Source organism: Diplotaxodon limnothrissa, linkage group LG1, assembly GCF_057381915.1.
Source record: "Diplotaxodon limnothrissa isolate DT_005_m linkage group LG1, D_limnothrissa_male_GT1.1, whole genome shotgun sequence".
Classification (NCBI taxonomy): Eukaryota; Metazoa; Chordata; class Actinopteri; order Cichliformes; family Cichlidae; genus Diplotaxodon; species Diplotaxodon limnothrissa.
Window position 1 is genome coordinate 31,435,703 of NC_140596.1, and position 21,923 is coordinate 31,457,625.

Here is a 21,923-nt window from a genome sequence, read left to right on the forward strand (position 1 = left end):
CTTTTCAGACAGCTTTCTGAATGATTTGCTAAAGAAGATTTCATTTGGTGTTTAATTCCTGAAAAGGTTTCTCACTTAACTCTCTAGATAATACCAAAGGCTTTTCCGAACTATAAATATCAAAACAGCTCACAGACGTGCTGTGATAATAAACAGTCGGGGTAACCTCCCCTGCTATCCTCTTCCACTCGCCTGCATTTTCAGCAATTTCCCCCTCTCCCCAGTGCCGAAATGTTGTGTGATGCGAGCTATAACAGTCATTGTCCCTAAGGTGTATTAAGGTGCAGAAGTCTATAGGGTTCTGAGGCTGTGGTGCAGGAACTATTGGCACTCGGTTACAGTGCACATCATCGTCCATTAAGATAGACATGGTTCAATGGGGCAGCAAGCATTAGAGGTCAATCAGAGTAGCAAGCCCTTCTTAAAGTAGCAGCACGAGTGCAGTTTGAGCACTCTTTGCCAAGCAGAGCACAAAACACTCCTTCTGGTGTACAGATTCTTTCTACTCCTACAGTATGCCCTTGACCTTTTACACCTTTATTATCTACTTTTTTAGCTGAGCTCTCTATCCCAAAGGTGTATTAAGGCACTGTATGTATGTATATATATATATATATATATATATATATATATATATATATATATATATATATATATATATATATATATATATATATATATATATATATTATTTTTTTTTTTTTTTTTTTTTTTTTTTTTTTAGAGAGCCAATGGATTTTAGGAGCGTGTTGATAAGCTCCCAAAGGTTCTCTACTGACTGCTGTGTAGCTACCTTGAGTATTTGTGTAGAATATTGCAAAATTCAGCCTAATGTATCACCTCGTATTGTAACTTTCTTTATGACAGGTCTGCGGTGTACCAAGTGTAATCTTCAATTGTTTTTGTTTGTCAGTATAAGTAGCATAAGATAATGGAAAGCAATTTAGCATATCCCCTATTGTTTTTCTTCTCTCTTTTTTTAACTGTAAAGTGTAGTTATTGATGTGTGGCTTAGGATTGTCTTTCTAGTGTTTGGGGAAGGCACCACCCACAGCAAAGCATCAACACAAGGGAAACCGAGACTAACAGAACATCTATAAATAGTTTGAGGTTAGGGGCTCTGGGGAAATCTCACAGCCTGAATAACAACTTGTTTTCCTTGTATAATATGTGGAACTAGTAGTATGCCTTTTGCTACTTAACTGGATTGTATGTCTAGGAGCATTTATTTTTGCTCAGCCTAATGCATGCTGCATTTGAGCATTTGAAAGCAGGATAGTAAGTACCCAAAGCTAGAGTTTTGGTCACAGCTTTCAACATTGTGCTGAGTTGTAAACATTATATTACAAGTACACTGCACAGGTTGCTAGCTTCTCTTTCTTTTTTTCCTTTTTTTTCCCCTTTCTGGGCTGATCTCACAAGCTTGTGTTTGGCCAGAGGCTGACTCATTGGTATTTGGGTGGGAATCTCGGTGGCTGAGCTGTTGATGACAGCCTCTCAGTTTGTTGTCAGGTTTCCCTTTGCTGTGAGATAAGATTTATGACTATGGAGAGGGTTGGTGAGAGAGAAATCCTCGTAGGCTCAGCTTAGCTTATCTGGATTTCTGCTCCCAGCACAGCTTCTCTCGCTGTCGGGCGCAAGTGGATGACCTTGACAAGAATGTGGCTTATTTTTGTAATAGATACTGTTGTTGTCAATTGACCTATGGTCAGAACGAGGGGGATGGGAAAAGAGAAAAAGGAAAAAGAGATGATAGTTTTAATCTGCCCACATATTTACAGTGTTGCAACAGAAATGAATAGCAGTAGAGTTACTCATTTAATCAACTGTTAACAGAAACGGGAAATAACAGGTGGATCAAAGAATAAAATGCTTGTTAGAAGTCATGCTGGTACAGTATGCGGCACTACAGAGAGCTTAAAACATCTTCCATTTACTAGGATAGCCTAATATCACATATCATTTATTTGCCTCAAGGAGCTTTCCACTTTGTAGAGGATACAACAACATTAATATCCTCAATAAGTTGAGTTATTAAGTGTTGCTCATAATCTAGCCACAAACGACTGATTTAGAAACCACAGATGATCTTATGAAACAACCAGCCTAACAAAGAGAATAGTTTTTGTTGTATAGTGGACAATAGTTGCATTTTACCCGGCCATAGGCATTCAAAACATTTGGCTGTAGTAAACATAAAGGGATATTCAGGTTACCCTGCCTCTACATGAGGGCTTTCATTCCTCATACCAGCCCGCCCCACTTATGCACATAACCCAACCCCCACCCCGTCCTCTAACAAACAATACCAGACCTAGGCTCAATGCAGCTAGCTGAACCAGAGAAGAGACGAAGGAATTAGGTTGACAAGGTCAAGCTGAACCAAGACAAGAGGATGTTAGCCATTCAATCAACTAAGCATCTGGCCCGCCTGAGAAATCTCTGAACTAAATGGGTACAAATGATTCCCCCACAGGGATGTAACAGTTCAGACAAAAAGATTGTGTCCTCATTACAGTGCAGTTGGACAATCGTTAGATCCTTAAAAGGTGGCTCCTCATTTTAATTTCCGCTTGTTATCCTAAATTGTTGTCCAAAGCATGACCCAAGGCTTTAATGTAGACTCGACATATTTAGACCACATGATCAACAGATCAGTTATATGTTTTTATATTTTCTGCCTGTTTAGACAATCTGATAGCATTTGGCTAGTCAACATAACACAGTCTTCAAGATAGCTTGTACTAAAGAAGTAAGGAGCCACAACCCTGTGGTGTTATACGGCAGCTGATCACAGTGTTAAATGGATAAGACTTTTTCCTCTGTGTGACTTTGCTTTTGTGAACAAATTAGGCCACTGCTTCATAAGTGAGCAAATTGGTAAGCTCTACTTATCCTGGCTCAGTCCTCTACCCTGCGGTCCCTATGTGCCTTCTGTCTTTTTATATCACTTTTACTTGCCGTCATGTAGCTGGTAGCAGTGGGAACAGTCTCCTGACTAATGTATGTTGTCCTTTCATCAGTGAGTGCAGATGTCTCCACAGGTAAGCCTCTCATGCTCTCACAAGAGGTTTCTCTCTGACAAAGCTTTGCATGCCTTTTTTTTTCAGTATAATCAAAGGCCTTGGTAAAATAGTAGCTCTGATTTGCAGCATACAGCTATAATTTGTCACACTGAAAAGATGTTAAATTTGATTACCACTGAAATTTACACAAATGCGAAAGCATTACATGTCATTCTAATAGCTGAGCTGTATTTCACAGCTGTGGACGAGGGCTTTGAGATGAAAGTCGACTCAGTGCTGCATATGAAGCTGGTGCCTTTAAAGACATTTTTCATGTTTATGACTCGTCTTTAACAGTTCCCAAATGTGGCAGCGTTGCATCATAAAAAACGAGCCGTAATATTAAGTGTTAAAATCTGGGCTTGCTTGGATCGGACCTCGAATCACATTTTCTTTGAGATGTTTACAAATAAAATGTTTGGAAAAAGGAGTCTGTTTTCTTTTTAGGCTTCTAAGCTGAAAACAAATGAAGTCCAGCTTCATTCCTCTAGTGTGCCGTATATTTAAAAAAAATGATGTCACTTCTGTGCAAGGTGCAGGGCTGTAATGTTAAGGAGTCATATGGCAAGACAATAACTGTTTAGACTGAGTTCCTGGCTCACTCATTATAGCGCCAAAGAGCTTGTAGGTCATGGGTGACCGACTTCATCGCAGCTTTGTTTCCTCTCTGTATTATTTATGCGTGGTTAGTTTTTCCTGAAAGCGCAATTAGCAGCTAAAACTGAGAAGAGTTGCCTAGAAACTGAGTGGCTTTTGCCAGCTGGTGGTCTACAATAGATGTCAGGTGTTCCTGTTTGTGTTTTCTCTCTCAGTTTCTGCGATTCATCTGAGCTTCAAAGAGAATGACAGTGTGGTTTTAGAAAAGGAATTAGTCCAGTGTGCAGTGTTTGAAAACAATTGGATAGACCTTCAGGACTTGAAAGGGAATCCAGTCATTTTATGTGTCTTTTTCTTTTGTTGGTATGTGTGTCTCCTGGCTGTTTTTGAACAATTTAGTAATCTAATTAGATGAGGCTTGAGGATTTGTTTTCAATTGTGGCTTAATGCTGATAGCCATGTTACTTCAATGATCTCAGTAATGCAACTCGCTCTCTAAAAGCCGCCCAGCGACGGTATGCTGATCATTAGACTTCGTATACCCGTCGTCTTGATTGGTTAGAATTTAAATGCTGCTGTTCTTAAATTCATTATGTTTCGATTCGACAATGCTGCGCAGATTACATGTCCCAGTGGAGGAGCGTAATCTCGACTGGCCTTCGACCTCAGTAACTCACCAAAGATGTTGACAGGCTTTGCCCCTGGAGTCAAAAAGAATTACATAGTTGAAGCCGGCTCACTTAACTTCGCCAAGCTGAGAAGTCAGCAAAGACTCCTTTTTTTTTTACTTAATGGTTCATTGTCAGAAAGAATTACATGTTCTTCTTTCAAGACAGATTTTTTTCTCTCCCTTTCTTTTGATGTCGAAAATGATGTTTTATTTCTACTGCTTTAGTAGGCTGGAAATTCTTGGGGGTTATATACATCAGTCACTGTTGGTGACTTTAGGTCTCAACGTATTCACCAACAGCATTTGTAACTATGCACACGTTATCTCGCTTACTACTTTCCACTTTCAGAGAATAATTCAAGTTTCTAAAATGATACCCCAGTAATGATGCTATCATGTTATACCAGTTCAAAACTCAATATGTTGCTAGGATGCATCATGATATCTGCTAGAAGTGAAGAAGAGGGGGCAAAGTCCCAAAAGGCAAAAAGAACGTCTTGTGTATTTAGTCTGTGCTTCGAGATGTCAGCGTTTGTGTATTATCATTATTCTCAATTTTAATAACGTGTCATTTAAATTAATTAGCTCTCTGCTCTCCCCCACTGTCTGTGTGGTTCGCCAATTTCCCACTCTAGGTCAGTTAACTTAATTTGACTTTGCCCTCATTCATTTGGTAAAAATATCATCACAAAGAGTCATAAAGTAGTGATTCTGATTGGTAAAGTTGGGGAGGTGGGCCATGGGGGTCCCTTGACCATTAATAAAATAATGAGATTTGTCACCAGTGTACCAATCAGGTATCACAAGAGGAGGTGATGCTGTGTATTACCATATCAATATTTTTCTCCCGCCTTCACTTTTCGCACAACGGTCTCCTTGGGTTGGTGTAACACAGGCCAGCTGGCATAAACAAAATTGCAGCAGTGCGGCTTTCACTTCTTCTGAAGCACTGCTGCTAATGTTAGGACAGAGAATGAGAGACACTAGGGAGTTTGTTTCCCTCTTCCAGCATGAACAGAAAGTAATATCTACTTCACTAAGTCATTGTTAAGCTAGCTGACATACTATCTACTGTAATATACTGAACATAAGTGAATTTTTCCTAAATAACTACAGTACGTGGTAATAAAATTGACCACTTCCTTTTTCTTTTTTTTTAAACTTTAAAATTCTACTAATGATTTCAGGTTGCTGCTTTGTGTAAAAACAGTTAATTACTAACAAGATATGTCAGCTGACTGTATGTTTACTGCTTATTTCTAAGAATTATGTAAAAAAAATTTTTTAAATCATCTACATTTCTGTCAATGTTAATCAACCTCCCACTGACACAATCTGCTTGCATTTCTTTCCTCTTTCTTTTGTTGTGTGCAGTACCTACTCATAAAGCTTTTATAAAGGTTTTTTTTTTTTTGTTTTTTTTTAAAGAGGGATACGATAACCCACTCCTGCCATCAGTCCACATGATTCAGTATTCACAATCTCGCCTGACTCAAAGACCCTGCTTCTAACGAGGGTTACGCTGCTTGTGTTTTCTCGCAGACACTTAGGAAGAAAAATCGCCAACAAAGTAAATTGTGTGATTTAGCTGTCAAGCACATTGAACTGTTGTTGCACACATGATTCTCTGTGACCTGCTTGTACAAGTGGGACAGTAATGGCAAAAAAACATTAACAAATGTTTTTGTGTGTACAAAGAGACATTTGACTAGGCTTATATTGATTGAGTATATTGACAATTAGCTAAAGTGTATGGATTTGAAGACGTCTTTTTTTATACACAACAGCCTGCAATCTGTAAAATCCTTCCTACGTCTTCTCCCAGCTGACTGTATATCATATTTAGCTTGGTCCGCTGTTACGATCTGCTGCCATTTATTCATTCCCGTGTGCATCAGCAGTGTCTGTGACCCTCATTTTAGCAAACTGCCTAACAGAATGGGGAAAAAGCATGTTAATGACAGCAGCTGCAACATGACAGCTTTATTGACCTTTTAAAGGAAATGTTAAAAGAGAAAGTTACCCATCGGCCCGTATCTCCCACTGGAGCTGATCAGATCCTTTCTCACTGGCTGCTGTCAGTGATCATAAGTTAAAATGAAAATACAGGCTGTCCTTGTAGCAACTTTAACGTTACTGTCACTGGGGCATTTTAAAGGATCTCACAGTCGGGGGTTGTAGCTGTTTTACTTGCACTCAAGTGTCTACAGTTATAATAGTCAACTGTGTGTGTGTGTGTGTGTGTGTGTGTGCGCCTCATCACCGATTATAGCCAAGACAACTTAGTCACTATAATACTGCAGTGTAATCCTTTTAATAATCGCCGCCCAAGATCAGTGCTCAGTTTTTTTAATCCCAACTCTAATAAACAAGTTAAAGCTGAAGTTAAATGCGTCCAGTTAAAAGTGCAGCAAGCATCCATCTGCCACAGCTGATTTATTGTGTGAACACTGGAAATCCAGGCAGAGTTCCCCTTAAGTCAGCACTCTTGAAATATGCACAAGAGCAGTCCTGGATTTTGGGGATTTTTGCCAGCGAGTTAAACATTATTATTGCCAGTTTTGGCTTTCTTGTAGAGCTGGCACAAGGTTTGAGTTAAGAAAAGGTTTGCGTGACACTTGAGCGTTGTGGTTTTTTTAGGAGAGATTTCCAAATCCTTCTGTGAAGTCTAGCAAGGAGGGAAGAAATCATAGAATTTAGCATTGGCTGAGAGTCGGGTAGAGCCTTGTAATCTGGCAAGTTATGTAGTTCGGTTGCATGTGGGGTTTTTTAAAAGGCTGGACACAGGGCATTTCAGTGTGTGGTTTTGCATTCTCCAGCCTCAGAGAGAAAGTACTTTTGTTCACTCATCCATAGACAGAACCTGGAAGTGGAGAATTATATTCATGCACTTTCAAAACTGCTCCAGTTTCCACTGTGATTCTGCTTTTTTTGTTTAAAAAAAATACAGTTACCTAGTAAATGTTTTTTTTATTTTTATTATATAGTTGCATTATACGGAGTGGCTCATCACCTGCTGTATGTTTCTGACAGTTGAAATGAAATACTTTCCCTCCCCTGCTTGGTAACAGAAAAAAATTAAGCCAAAACTCATCTCAGCAAGGTTTTACTTAATCTGAAAATATAGCACGAGACTGTGGAATTAGAGCAGGGCGATATGGCCAAAAATATTTATCACGATATATATTTGAAAATTTGCGATAACGATATAACCGACGATATAATTGATGCGAGACAAAATACAACTCCACAACATTACTAGCGCAAAAAGACAACCTTCCATTTATTTTCACTTAAACAAGAAGCTGGTTTTTATGTACATTAAAGCTTTATAAAAATGTAACAGTGCAAATGCAAATTCCTTGCTGAAAGTTTAACCAAAAGGCATTTCCAGTAGAAATGGGCTGACATATCCTGAGCATAACCATGTATAATATCCACTGAAGTTAAAAAGAGGTGCTTTGCAACATTAAACTGCAGTGTGCAGTACGCATTTTTCGGACCATAAGGTGCACGGGATTATAAGGCACATTAAGCGAAACAAAGCAGTCAGATAAATCAAACTTTATTAAACTCATTCTTCTTGCTTCCTCCACTTCTGTACCATTGATTCATTAATATTGAATTCTCTGGCAGCTGCTCTATTCCCATGTTGTTGCAGTATATTAATGACTAACCTCGTATTGTGGATGGATTATCTCAGTTGTTCTCCTGACTGAAGTTTGGTCCGTTTACAGCATCCTGTCATGCGATTGCATTTGTCTTTAACCATGAAGAACCTTCACGTTAACTTTTATAAGTGGAAAAGTGTTAGTGTTCGTCCTTCAGCTTCACTGTTTATGTTATGCTAACATAGCTGTGTCGCTAGCGATCACGTAGCACATCATTATATACCAGCTAGCCCAACTTCAGTAACCCTACAAACGTCACTGCTGTTTAGTTTCCTGTCTTCATTTATGTTGGAAGTGATAGCAGAGCTGTACGTTTGATTTTTTTCAGAAATCTCTCAGTCAGAACATGCTATATCATGCTTAGGTAACTAGCGAAACTAGCGAGCTAACTTCCGCTAGCTTCCTGCTAACTTCTAACTCCGTTAAATGTAATAACTTTTGTTTTCATGGATGCCTGGAAGTTAAACTTTATAGTTACACCTGGTAAAGCAGCAATGCTGATCATTTTATTAAAGATGAAAGAATTTAGACAGTTTTTAACTCTAAGTGATGCTGCAGTGTTGTTTGACCTGAAGTTTACGGAGTTTAGGACCCAGATTACTCCCAGATTTAAGAGCATCTTAGTCCGACAAATACGACAATAACAACGGCCGCTTGCATGTTCTGCAAAAAATGTGCTTTGTTGTGTATCTGACGGACAAACACCAAACCAGTTCCACATCACGGAAGTTGCACCATTTTTACAAACCAATTCTGGTTCATCTGTTTCACTCAACAATCGGCCATGTGCGTATGAAAACAAAGGCACTGCGCATGCGCGTTTTACTCATATTCTATCGCGATATTTCATTTTCCTATCGTTGCCTAACATTATACCGGTATTACCGTGAACGGTATAATATGGCCCAGCCCTATGTGGAATTCAAGTTCATTAATGGAAATTATAATTGTTCTGGGAATCACCAGCAGTCAGTGTTCTTCATACAAATAATTAGAGAGGTACAATGATTAAAAGGCTTCTGATACTCCTAGAAACCAGGGGAATCCTTGAACCCCACTCTGCTGTGACACTCAACCTGCGTTTTCCATAATTCATTACTAGAGCCTTTCATTAGCCTCCTATAACTCAACACATGCACAAATGCACGTCGTTTTAGCTAAAATAATGTTGTTTTCAAATATGTAGAAAAATATGAAGAGAAGAAGGCTACAATCATTATTACTTGTTAAATTGAAAGGGATTAATTGGACATTTGTATTCCAGAATAATGGTTTGCAGGACTTGTATGCAATATAGCAAAGGTGGGTCAGTCTGTATGAGTAAATAATTAATAATGAAGTGGCTGATTAAAGCACATGTCCCACGAACTGTTTTATCAGTCATTTTTACTGCAGGTTTTAATTGTGTGGACCTCATAGTAGTTTCATTGCGATAAGCCGGTTATTGCCAGACCATAATGTGGTCGACTAGCTTTGGCCAGAAATGTATCCAAGATGTCAGCTCCTAAATTGTGGACACAGTTTAGGAGCAGTTTGAGAGTTGAGTCCATTTAAAGTAGGCCGTGCATGAACCTGTTTATCACCTTTCACCGTTTGCTGTCACTCTGAGGGAGGGTTTATTGTGCGGTCTTGTCTGCAGCCCTGTGCCTGAGAACAGCGTGCGGTGACAGCTTGGGTGATTACCTGTCCTGTCTCATTGTCTCAGTTGGCCTGCAGCTTGGCCACATCATGCATCAGAAACTGACACACAGTGATTACTATGTCGTTAGCCCTGAGAGTCTGTCGCTCTCTGCACTCATTAATTTGCTCTTCCTCTGAGCACTGGGAGAAATGGACTATCCACGCTGATTTCACTAAACCATGAAATATAAAGCTTCTATGATGACATGTCTTGAGCTAATGTTAGATTTCATTGAAGACTAATGTTTGGTTTTTAAAGCACTCGATTCACAACAGAGCGCGAGTCTTTATTTTGTGATTGATGCACTTCACACAGAATAATTCATAGTGTGCATTAGGGCTGGGCGATAGTCCTCAAATCAAAATCACGATTAATAGAATGTTTTACCCCGATTTCAATTAATAAACAGTTATTGTTACACACGCATCATAGTCCTCATAGTTCACTATGTTTGTACTGTATACTCAACTGCAAATGCTAGGATACTTTTTAGCTAATATGATGCACTCCTGGTGGTGGTATTACCTTCGGTCACTAAAGCAATTTTTAGCACAGCTTTCTGCTTTCTGTTTAATGTTGTCTTTATTGATGCCAAAAATGTATCCGAACAACAGACACAGCTTTTTTTTATTTGGCACAAACGGCTGGAGTTGTTCCAACTGGCTCAATGTTTGACTTTCATTCAATGATGTTTCCGTGTCGCGGACTGAATGGGAAAGAGTCACGTGACAACTCTTTGTAGTATGTTTTAAAGGGGATAGTATATAATGGGGCAAATATTAATAGAGTTTAAAAACAAAGCCAGAAAGATTCCATCAATTTGAGGCTCTGAATGTTGGTTCATTTTCTATTAATTGTCCAGCCCTAGTTTATATTTTAAAAGTCCCCCTTAAAGGCACAGAGACATGGGGAAATGAAAATGCTAATGGTTTTAATTCATGTTTGGCACAGATTTTTCAGTGTTTTTTGTGAGGCGAGTTCAACTGTGATAGCCCAAAATGCAAAAAAGCAGAAAAACATAGTGGCATTTGCAGTAATTGAGCATCATGGTGGTTTTGGATGTAACCCCCTCATTTCATGAAGCATTGCTGGCTGTGAAAAGCTCTACCTAAGTAAAGTGGTGCTTTGAACAGCATTCAGAGCATGATCAGTGTTGAGAAGGCATTATATTGTTTACCGTGGTGAACACTGTTTAGCACGGTAATATTCGATTTGAACAAATGCAACATTTGCGTGGTACCATGGTAATATCAGCAGCAAATGTAACTGGATAAAAAGTATCGATGTGGCTCATGTCATTACTGTTGCGGGTACTTGTTTGAAAAATTACACTAAAGTAGGATTCATCATCTGGAAACGATAAATGTTGGTTTTGTGCTCGTCCCTTTAGTAGAGTTTAGTTTCCCAACACTTCAGCTGTTTCATTCTCAGATAAAATGGTGGACGGACATCCCTAAGATGTAAGCGGTAACTTCACCATCTGCAGCACCGACTTGTTGTAGTTCTCTACATCGTTTTCAGCTCGGAGCAGTAAGTAGATTAGAACAATTATTTAAAGGGTGTACAGGCTTATAATCCAACGTGTCAATTGTTGTTTTGTCTTCTAAGTCTAATAGGATCCAGCATTGGCAGCATATTCCCAAGCACTGAGTGGTTTATGCCCAATTAATAAATGTGCGGTGCTGGCTGCGGCGTGGCATTCCTCCTGCAGTTCAGTGCTAATGATTTGGAGCGCTTTAATGTCGACTACCTTGAATAAAGAGCGCTAAGCTTGGTGTCACTCCGGCCCTTAAATCACCATCACTCTTCCTCTGTGCCTCTTTCCCACCTACACATTTTTCAGCCTGCAGTTCTCTCTTCCCCTCAGATGTTCTCATCGGCTCCCTCCCTTGCTGTCCTTTTCATTTTCCTTCTCCGTGTCGGCCCACTGTCTCTTCATTACTGTCACAGAGTGTCAGAACAGGTGGAATCAATTACTGACCCCGAGCAGCCCACTCCTTTGCCACAACTAGCTCTTTAATTGAGGAAATTAATGAGTGATCAGTCTGCGAGATGATTTGGTGTCACGAGCGTCGCTTCGCAGTGTGCGAGGGAGGAAAGCTCGGGGAGGGATTGTTTGGCCGACCTCGTATAACAAATACGGTCCTTTTCAGATTTCCACTTCTGCCTTCCCTGCCTGCTAATCACCACTGAAGTGAGGAAAAACACAGCAGTGCATTGCTAACTGCTGCATCACGCTTTCTGTAACCAAGCTAGCTTTTAAAGTCCACTGAAATACCAGAATGTCCTCGATGCATTCAGCGCTTTGTTCACTTCCTCTCATTGTGGCATCCGCTGGTCTGAGACTCAACATCTGGCCCGTATCTGTTTAGAGAGTGATTCTGAAGTGTGTTTCTATTTCTCTGAACCTCCACTTCTTCCTTCACAGATGGAATCTCCTGTCTCCACGCCAGCTCCACCCCCCCTCCACCTCCTGGCCACAGTAGGCAACAGTGAGATTGCCTCACCATGCGAGCAGATAATGGTGCGCACACGCTCGGTGGCGGTGAACACATCAGACGTGGCCCTGTCTACCGAACCGGAGTGCTTGGGGCCCTGTGAGCCTGGAACCAGTGTCAATCTTGAAGGCATAGTGTGGCAGGAAACTGAAGACGGTAAGTGGAGCAGTTTAACGTGCTGCTTTGTAAATCTCTTCCCTTTAAAACAAATAAGCTGTGGATTGTGGAGTTAAAGAAAATAGGTAAAAACATATGGGATAGGTTTTCTTTCTTCCTTTTATTTACAAAGCCAGAGCAGCTATGTGTTTGCATATTAACATCAAAGAGCTATTGGTTTTTCAAAGCTTTAGTGAATCTTCTGTCATTTAAAAAAAATCATCTTGCTGTCATTACTGTACATATTTGCCTCCTAAAATGTAATTGGATATGCTCAGACAGCCTCAGGAAATGGTTGTTGTTGGTGGTACTAATGCGTGCTTTACCAGCGCACATGCTGCGTAATATTGCCAAGAAAAATAGTAGTTGGCAGGCAGTTCTTAGGTGGCCTTGATTTCTTTGTTTTTGTTCGGGAGGGGGGGGGATATTTTTCTTTTTTTCTTAGTACGCAGACAGAAGTTTGTTGCACAGAGATATCTGTTCTGCAGCAACATGCCTCAAACACAAAGCACTTTTTCTTTTTTCCTTTGTTTTTTTTTTGTTTTCCGCAAGCCTGCCAGTTGGGAAAATAGTGGGCTCCTTTTCTGCAGTGCAGTCCGAGGGAAATCTTATACACTCTGAGTTTTCCTCCCTTTGATCGAAAACCTCATACAGCTCATTTAATTTTAAGATGTATCACTATCACACCATCAGGTTCTGCTGGTTCTGAAGAACTGCCCCCCCCCACTTTATTTTTTTTCCTTTTGTGGATGTGAAATAATGCAAACACCTAATCTTCAAAGCAGCTTGCTCTCAGTCTCTCTGCGGGCATGCTGAGTACAAATCGCCCACACATCCACAGAGCTGTTTGTTGGTTCGCTTGGAGGAACCAAACAGGGAAAAAAAGGTCCCTGCCTCATCAACATTCCCAAAGCACAGTCCCTGCTATTGAGTGGCTTTTCTCCCCTCTCTTTCCTCTTTTTTTTTTTTTGATTTTTGCTCTGTACTGCAGCTCTTTTCTGTTACCAAGCATCCAGCCAGTCGCCCCTTGACTCTTGTTTCCAAGCAAACTGAGAGAGAGCGAGTGCAAGGCAAGGGGGTTATGGCAGGGTGGGGGTGGTGGTGCGGCTGCGAGGGGGAGGGGTGGACAAGGCTACTTCTGTTAGTGACACAAACATGGCTCCGAGCCAGCACCAGTACTATGTTTGCGCTCCCTCATTCTCTGCCTCCCACGGAGCGGTTGAGCCTCCCTCTCTCGAGCGCGCACGCCCTGCCCCCTTCCCTTTCCCCAACCGAGCCTGTCCTTTGCCTGCACTCCGCTCTCTCAAAGCTGCTATTTTGGCTGAAAGAGGTAGTGGTTTGGCCTGATGGATCTGTGTTTTCTTCTGACTCTACTCTATCTGGCTCAGTGGGGAGGATGTTGGTGGGAGCTTTGAGTGGTTTTAAAAGCGGCGTGGTGGAGAGTAGCCGGTTGGAGGGCGGTTTGGGCAGACAGCAGGTGTAGCGCACAGGTTGTTGTGGCTATCAGAGCTGTAGACACCAGCAGGTTTTCGAGGCATCAACCCACTTCCTTTGCTTTGAAGCCATTTTTTTTAATTAAAAAAAGAAAACAAAAAAACTTAAAGGTAGAAGATCAGGTGAATATCATATAAAGGATAAAGCAACGAGTTTGATAAAAATAGAGTGGCCCTGTAGTTGTCTCTTGCGCACTCTTTTTGGTATTTTAGAAATGTATTACATTCTTTGAAGACAGCAGCTTGTTCACTGCTGACTGACTCGGCCCCAGCTGGTGTGTTTTTAAGAGAGAGCTGCGAGCTGTGGCTGAAATGCGCGCCGTTTCTGAACCTTTGCTTGGTGTTAAATTGACAGATATGCAGTAAACCTTTCAGTGTAGCAGAGATAATAGGGGTGAATCTGGGCTGGGTCTTGCAATGAGACATTTCTCAATATCCCCCATTGTACTGTGCACACTACATTAAACGACACAAAGACGCGTGTTGCTTCTACATCATTTTAATGGTACGAGCCACCCTCACCCCCTCGACAGCCCACTGGCTAGTTTTAAAATGAAAGAGACCCAGATGCCGCTTACATCAAACTGCTGTTCAGCTGCGTTTCCCCTAAGAGAACGTGGACTTCTTGCACCGTGTGGCAGCCGAACAAATGAGAACCAAATGAGGGAATCAGGCGAATCCAGGCAGAGTACCAGGGAAGAGGCAACAAAACTGAGGCCCCAAAGACGTAGCAGAGGCATTCTGATTAGCAGTGAAGTTGAGCAGTCTCCCCCCACCCAACACACACACACACACACTTCTCTGCATGACAGAGAGCTGTTTAGGCATGCGCTGCGTGTGTGTGTGTGCGTGCATGCATGCGCGTGCATTTCATTTGGCATGCCATCCAACAGCTGCTTCATCACCTCCGCCTTTCTGCCTTGTGGGAGTAAATGAACAACAGGCTCCCAGTAATTGTCTGTGCCTCACCCAAGTCAACATGTGCCAGTGAAAGAAACAGATGAGGAGGAAGCAAGCAACAAAATGTGATTACAGGAGCTGCACCTTTAGGTCAGCGGTGACAAGAATCTTGGCTGATGAGGGCCGGGTAAATTTTTCATCCCGCGTAATGTGAGAGCTCAGATGTAGCCGGATCTGGATTATGACTGGATCTAAACGGAAGCCTTAATGTAACTTGGATTTCAAAGTGACCAAAGTAACCCACTGTGGCTTTAAAAAAGCACCCTTTACTGCATTTAGGACACACAGGATGAAAATAAATGGATAATATGTGATAAAGTGAGTCTGTGTCATGCTGTCAGTCTGGGGGTGAGTGAAGTGTAGACAGGAGGAAGGCAGAAACGCAGAGCCGTGGTATTTTAAGGCCCGGCACTGACACAAATCCCCTCGGCGCAGACGAGGCAGTAGCAGCTCCCAGGGTCGTGTCGGCAGAGCAATGGGCCAACCCCTCCCAGGCTTAGCATGCTGATACCTCCAAATGCCATCTCTAAAATGCTGGAGAAGTTTATTGCTCTTGAAACGCAGCCCAGAACGCCTTGGCTCCTGCCCCAGGGCAGAGGGAACACAGAAGGGGGGGCCCTTTGGCCAAACACCGCAGCTCCATGCCAGTGCCAGTGTGGCATTCAAACACACCAACCCTCCAGTACACAGCAGGCTATTCCCCAAGCTGGTCCCACAGCTTCTTGAGCTGCCTAATAGAGAAATAATACAGGCTGCTTGTGATAAATGTTTGTCTCGTGGATTATTTATGCAGCGCACATGATTGCAGCATTGCAAGCATTGGCTTTAGCACAGAAGTTAAAAGCCATTTGGCATCTGCATGGAATGGAGGTCAGTGTGAAACGGAGATTTCTGTATAAACATTTGAGAGATGCCTTTTTTCCCCTCTCCTTTATTTCTCCGACCCTGTCAGAGAGTTGAAAAGGGGAATATTGTATGAAAGGAGTACTTGGCTCTATAGTTAACTTGCCAGTTATGCTTCCTTGCTCCTTTGAAGACACCTGTCAGTGGCCTCATTGAAATGTTTTTACAAAGGCGAGCGGTGGCCGCTCTCCGTGAACCCACCTTAGAGGCTGTCCTTGAAATGAGAGCGAACGTTGTCAGGAGGCCTGTAGCTGTCTGCCAGGCCAATGAGCAAGAAGGACACGGAGTGAAAAATCAATCAGAGAAGACCAACTTCTGTTAGCACTAAAGGCTCCTTTCAGAGAAAAGTGTAGAAACGATACTTATTTTTCTTTCTGCAGCCCCCATGCAGTACATTTTCATTTGCCAGTTCCTTAGTCACTTCAGTTTCCAATCCACCCAGCCAATCTTTACCCTCATCAGTGTTCACTGTGCAGTAGTGGAAGTGGCCAATTTCCAGGGGAAAAAAGGGAAAGAAAATAACACTCCCATATTTAAAGAATTTGCCAGTTTTCCTAAATATGCTGTTGAAACAACACTCAGGGAACTTTAGCCATCGATGGCTCGTCATTGTCTGACGGAGCAGGCTCGTCTTGTTAGTCGCTAATTTAGTCCCCCGGTGGTGTTAACAAGATGGCGCCCACGTGTGAACCCAAATCTCTAAAGAGAGAGATGCTGGTAACGGCTCCTATTCTTACTGGCTGACAACTGCATTTTTTTAAGCACTTAAAACCGTCTTGAGTCGTAAATCGTGTGCCTGGAGGAATTGAAGGCTTCGCCAGTGGCTGTCATAAGATATCATGTTTGCTATATACACATCAAGGAGAACTTGAGTAACACGCCTTTGGCAGGTCCGTATCTTAATCTCAACACCATCTCCTTTAAGGCAAAACACCAGAGGGGTTGTTTTAAGGGTGACTGTTTTTTAATGGTGGCATTTAAGGAAGCTGGGATTGTCTTCATACACATTATTTCCAGTAATAACTGCAGTTGGTAAAGATGTCAATTTTCTCCCTTCCTCTGGCTGTTACAAGCTTTGCTTGTTTGTGATCTGCTCATCTACTCCCTCTGCAAGAGTAAACATTCATAGCTGCTTGTTTTTTTCCCCCCCTTCTTAGGGAGGAAGAACCTGCTGCATGTGTCTGATAATGTCTAGCTGTGTGGAAAGCATACTAATGCAACCCTCCCTTGCCTCTCAGTGCTGTGAGAGAATTGACCTTCTCACAGGCTGTTATTCTTGTCTGTCGAGAGCGACTTCTCACTTTTACCTCTCGCGAACCGGAGGCTGAACTTTTCAGAGGACTCACTTGAATTCTCTGAAATCTAAAATAAAATCATCAAACGTAGCCTCGTCTGAACCGCTAGTCATCTGTAACTTTTTCTTCTCAGCTTAATGTCAGCAACTTTTTTTTCTCTCCCTTTTTCTTGTAACAGGGCTTACGACTGCAAAGTTTACAGTGTTCAGTTTCTTCTTTGCCAGGAACTTATTGCACAGAGGATAGTAGAGATGCACAGAATTGACATGAATGTGTTTATGGTGTTTGCTTGTTATGGACAAAATAGCAGATGTAAGAGGGTCAGTTCAACTGTGACTGCCACTGACCTCTCGCATTTCAGGAATGAGGAAGTGTCCCAACTCCTTTATTTAGTGTTTAAACTTCCTGTTTACAGTTGCATGGTTGTAGTCATTGCAGGTCAGACTGGGATAGCTGGATGGAAATGAGACTAAGGTCTCCCAGATCTGTACCGAGGTCAGATTATATTTACATATTGTATTCATGGTCACGTCTGGTTACAGCACATTAGGTTTTGTTTTTATTATGTCACACTGGACTGTGGGTGAAACAGGCCAGGAAAGTGAAAAGAGGCTGGTTCACTGGTTGTTGGTGAAGATTATAGATTAATATTCAGCTGAGGATGTGCTTACACAATGAAGCATTGCAATAGTTGTTAGTTGCCTTTAGAAATACTGGACAGTTAAAAAACTGGATCACTCGGTTGAAGAAAGCATGAATCTTTTCATAAGGAGAGGCTTCTGGCGGTGACCTTGTGACGAGATGCAAACTTTAATGCTGTCCCCTTCGGGAGAGTTGTAATATTAGCTATAGCTTCCAGTTTCTTTTGGTTGGCAGATGCAGTTCAGTAAAGAGAAAATGTTTCCTGCATGGAGTTGGCACACAACAGGGTTGGGGAAATGGTGATTTTTCAGAGAGACATGGCTGCTGAGTTGTTCTTCTCTTCTGTTTTTTTGATGTGTTGAGCACCACAAGGCAAGCATCATCGAGTTCCATTATATTCAAGAGAAGGCAGGCATCTCTACAGCCCAGTATGTCCCAAACTGGACAAGTCACCCCTAAATATTGATGGATTCTGGATGGATCAATTATACTGTAGCCCCCCCCCCCCCCCCCCCCCAAAAGAATGTGTCAGTTTGTATGTTTCAGTGTTTCAGACAAATCCTACAGTTGTTCCCAAATTGCTGTTTGCCCAGCATTTAATGCAAAGGTCAGCCTTAGGAGATTTTGCTCTGACACTGACACAAATGGACAAGCTCGACTTCGTTTTATGAGCCGCACCATGAAAACGGGCTGTTGGAAATGCACTCCCGACACTTGAATGCTCAAACACTTAATTTGTCAAGGTTACAGTTATTGCTCGCGGCAGCACACAGCTATCTTTTATCTTCTCTCCGTAATGAACACTGGCATTTTCTCTCATTGTTCTCACTTTCTTGTCTTCATGCAACCTTGATAAATGGTGCTTTTACTGCACAGAAAATGGTGAATGTTCTTTTTTTTTCTTTGTTTTTTTTGAAGTTCTACATATTTGTATCCAACTGTTTGAAAAGGTGATAATTGCAAGTGCTGGTAATTGTTCACATAAGTATTATTTTTATTTTTTTTTAGGGATTGCCTGGCTTTTAAACTGAAATTCCTTTCACACACTTAGACAAACAGAACCCTTTAATTTGGTGTTTTGGGAGGGGAGTCGTATAACATCGCACCCAGTCATTACATTTTCAAAGATAACAAAGGCATTTTGACAAGGTCAGTCAGTGAAAATGCCGTTAACCCCATTGGATTCCTGTTGAGATGGGGCAAAGCAGGGGTCAGCCAGTGAACCCGTGGCCCTCGCAGATTTCACCAGCAGCAGAGGACCTGATATTTTGGCCCCACTGAGGCCTAATGAAATGTGTTAAGTGGTGAGGAAGGGAGTTTGAAGGCAGGGGTAGGGCATGGTGGACACCATTGCAGCACACAAGCTAAGCAAAGCAAACGGGAAAGTTTGGCGCTTCAGTTGGGGTTCTGTTTGTTGTTCAATAGCATTGAAAGGAAATGAGTGGTGAAATTACAGGTCAATTCCTCTCATTAATGTGGATTTCACTCTGCCATCCTGAGTGACCCTATTAAGGTTGACAGGGGGAGGGAGGGGAGTAAGAGGGGGAATTGCAGGAAACCATGTTTGCTCCACATAATTTCAGACCCTTTTCTTCCACCACACAGCAAGCCTCCCTTTGAAAACAAATCCCAAGTGAACTGCAGTTTCAAAGTGCAAGTTGTATTTTTTTGATCTTTGAACGCCAGTCTTGTTTCTTCCCTCGAGACAAATCCAGTGAAGGAAAGAAGGGGGGGGGGGGAATTGTTGGCCCACACAAACACTCATCTGTAACTCTGTGTGTGTGTAAACAAATGATCACGCATGGAAAGTTCTCCTTGTGTAATTTGCTTTCTGCCACAGGGAAATTTGTTTGGGTTGTTATGTCGAGGGCTTTCCGTGTTTAGACAGACATGACATTGACATCTTTGTCCTAACGGCTTCAAAATGATTCCAAGGATGAAAGTGTGCAGATAAATTCAAACAGCTTTTCAGTTCCAGCTTTGAAACCTGATCTTGTTACATACCCTTGGGCATATTTTTGATATGGCTAACAAATTCAGTGGATTTCGAAACCCCTGTCAAAACTTTGAGTAGCTGAGTTAAAATTACGCAATGTAAAGTGTAATAAATGTTAAGCATTAAAATGAAAGCATGAAGCATCAGATTTTTTTAATAACCTGCATAAATATTAATTTTCTCAAAGATGGAATAGTTGTGCAATCAGCTACTCATGCCATCAATATACAATAACGGTTGCTTAATGAAGTGTAAATGTCATCTACTCGGTAGTGCAGGAAGAATTTAGAGTGTTGCTCATAAAGTATCATCTACAGTAAATAATTACCAGGACGGAAGAAATTTTGAAACATTTGCAAGATGACAGTTGTGTAATAGAATTTTTAATCCTTGTTGCTTTTAGTATGGGGCAAACCAAGCTTTGTTTATCTCTGACACACTGATACTGTGGAGCTTGCAACTTTACTTACCAAGCTCTGATACAACTACTGAAGTGTCAGCACTGAAAACGTATACCAGTACTCCCCATGATGAGGAGTGAATTTTAATTACTTAGTAAGCAGGTAATACTGTGTCTAATTGATGCACAACATACACACGTAAAGTCTTTTTTTCCTCTTATTTTGATAAATGTTTCAGCACAACTTGTTTAAATGTCCTTGAGGTGTCCCAGATAACATTCAAGGAACTACGTTATTAGCATTCAGAGTAGGTTAGAAGCAGATATCTGAGCTGACCCAGAAGCCAAGGACCGCTGACAGGATTACAGGGTTGCTTGGCTTCAGCATGGGAAAGCAGCCAAAAGGAAGGTACCTCTGTGGGGGAAAAGAGACAACAGCAAACATGGATTATACAAAAGGTCACTGTCACTGACTCTGAACTATTGGAGTACAATACACTAATGTGCAAAAGTCTTAAGCCACCCTTCATTTCTTTATATTTTACTTCCAAGTAGCCAGATATAATTGTTTTGGTGTGATTTTGAGCAATAGATCTTTCAAAGTTTTTCTTTGGGCACTGGCTACTTTTTTTATTCATTTTCAGTCTAGTCATTGTAACTAATCATTGTTAGAGGAATGTTTGTTTTTTTAGTTAGCCACTTAACAGTGACCTATTCAGGCAGTAAAAAGTCGCCTAACTAAAGGAATGACAGATAACTTGGCAAAGATTTTTTTTAATTTTAATATCCTTAGATACTTTGTAAGTAGCAGTCCGTAAAAATCAAACAAAACTTGTTTTCATTTCTTTTTAGAATGTATGAAAAATGTTAAAGATAACAGTGTACAATACATAAAATAGTACTTTTTGCACCAACAAGATGATTTTCAAAGAGCTATTAGCTGAAAACTTGGAATATCTCAATGTGGTGTTCAGTGAGTCCTTAAACAAATCTGAGGAAACGGACAAGAGGAGGACTAAATAAGCAGCAGGCCTAAAAAAATTATCTGCATGTTGTACAATATCTGAAAGCCATGTTTTTAAGAAATAGGGAGGAAAAATGCAGTAAAGACCTGACATAGGACTTGAGAGATGCATCTGGCCTTTCTACTGTTAACTGAAGTCTCATCAGAAATTATCCCAATTAGAGCTGGGCGATATGAGATTTTTTCATATCACGATATGTTTTTTTCATTTCAGGCGATAACGATATCTATCACGATATAAGCCAAATAACTATATTTGTAAGATTTAAATGTGCCGTTGCTCACAAGTAAAATGTGAAATAATCAGCAGCTTGTTTTTAAATATTTATTTCCCATAATAAGTTCAACAGGGTAGATGTACTTAAGGAACATGAGACTTTTTCAGATAAATAAAGGCAAATATTGCAAACTACACAAAAGGCAGCCGCTAAAGCGTTTAAGTTTCAAAATAGAACAAACGAAACAGACTAAATTGTCAATTCCACTTAGAAACAAAATATTAATTCTAAAAATAAATCTTAGTTTGTTTTACAGAAGAACAGACAAAACTGACTAACTTTTGTCAATATCAAATAAACTGAGAACTAAAAGGAAATTCTCAATCTCTCCTTGTTGTATAGCTGAGCTTTTCAAACAGTTTTAACAGTTACTTTAGTCTGACAAAAGCCGAATGACGAATTAGCGCTTCCAGTCAGAGACTGAGGCTACGTCCACACGTACACGGGTATTTTTGAAAACGGAGATTTTCCGTTTTCGTTTTAAAAAATAATCCCGTCCACACATAAAGGCAGAAATGAAGGAAAACGCTGCTATGAACATGCCAAAGCAGCAGGTGGCGCTAGATTCCTAACCGTGCCGAAATGTTGGCCAAT

At 41.1% G+C, this 21,923-nt stretch overlaps 1 protein-coding gene across 4 annotated transcripts in view; it reads left to right on the plus strand.

Moving 5' to 3' along the window:
• znf609b (zinc finger protein 609b) overlaps positions 1 to 21,923 on the plus strand; it is an 82,830-nt gene that overhangs the window by 46,551 nt on the left and 14,356 nt on the right. For all 4 annotated transcript variants that reach the window (XM_085349810.1, XM_085349805.1, XM_085349816.1 and 1 more), the window contains exon 3: positions 12,113 to 12,338. In XM_085349810.1, coding sequence (XP_085205936.1) covers positions 12,113 to 12,338 — 226 coding nt within the window. The remainder of the gene's footprint in view (positions 1 to 12,112; positions 12,339 to 21,923) is intronic.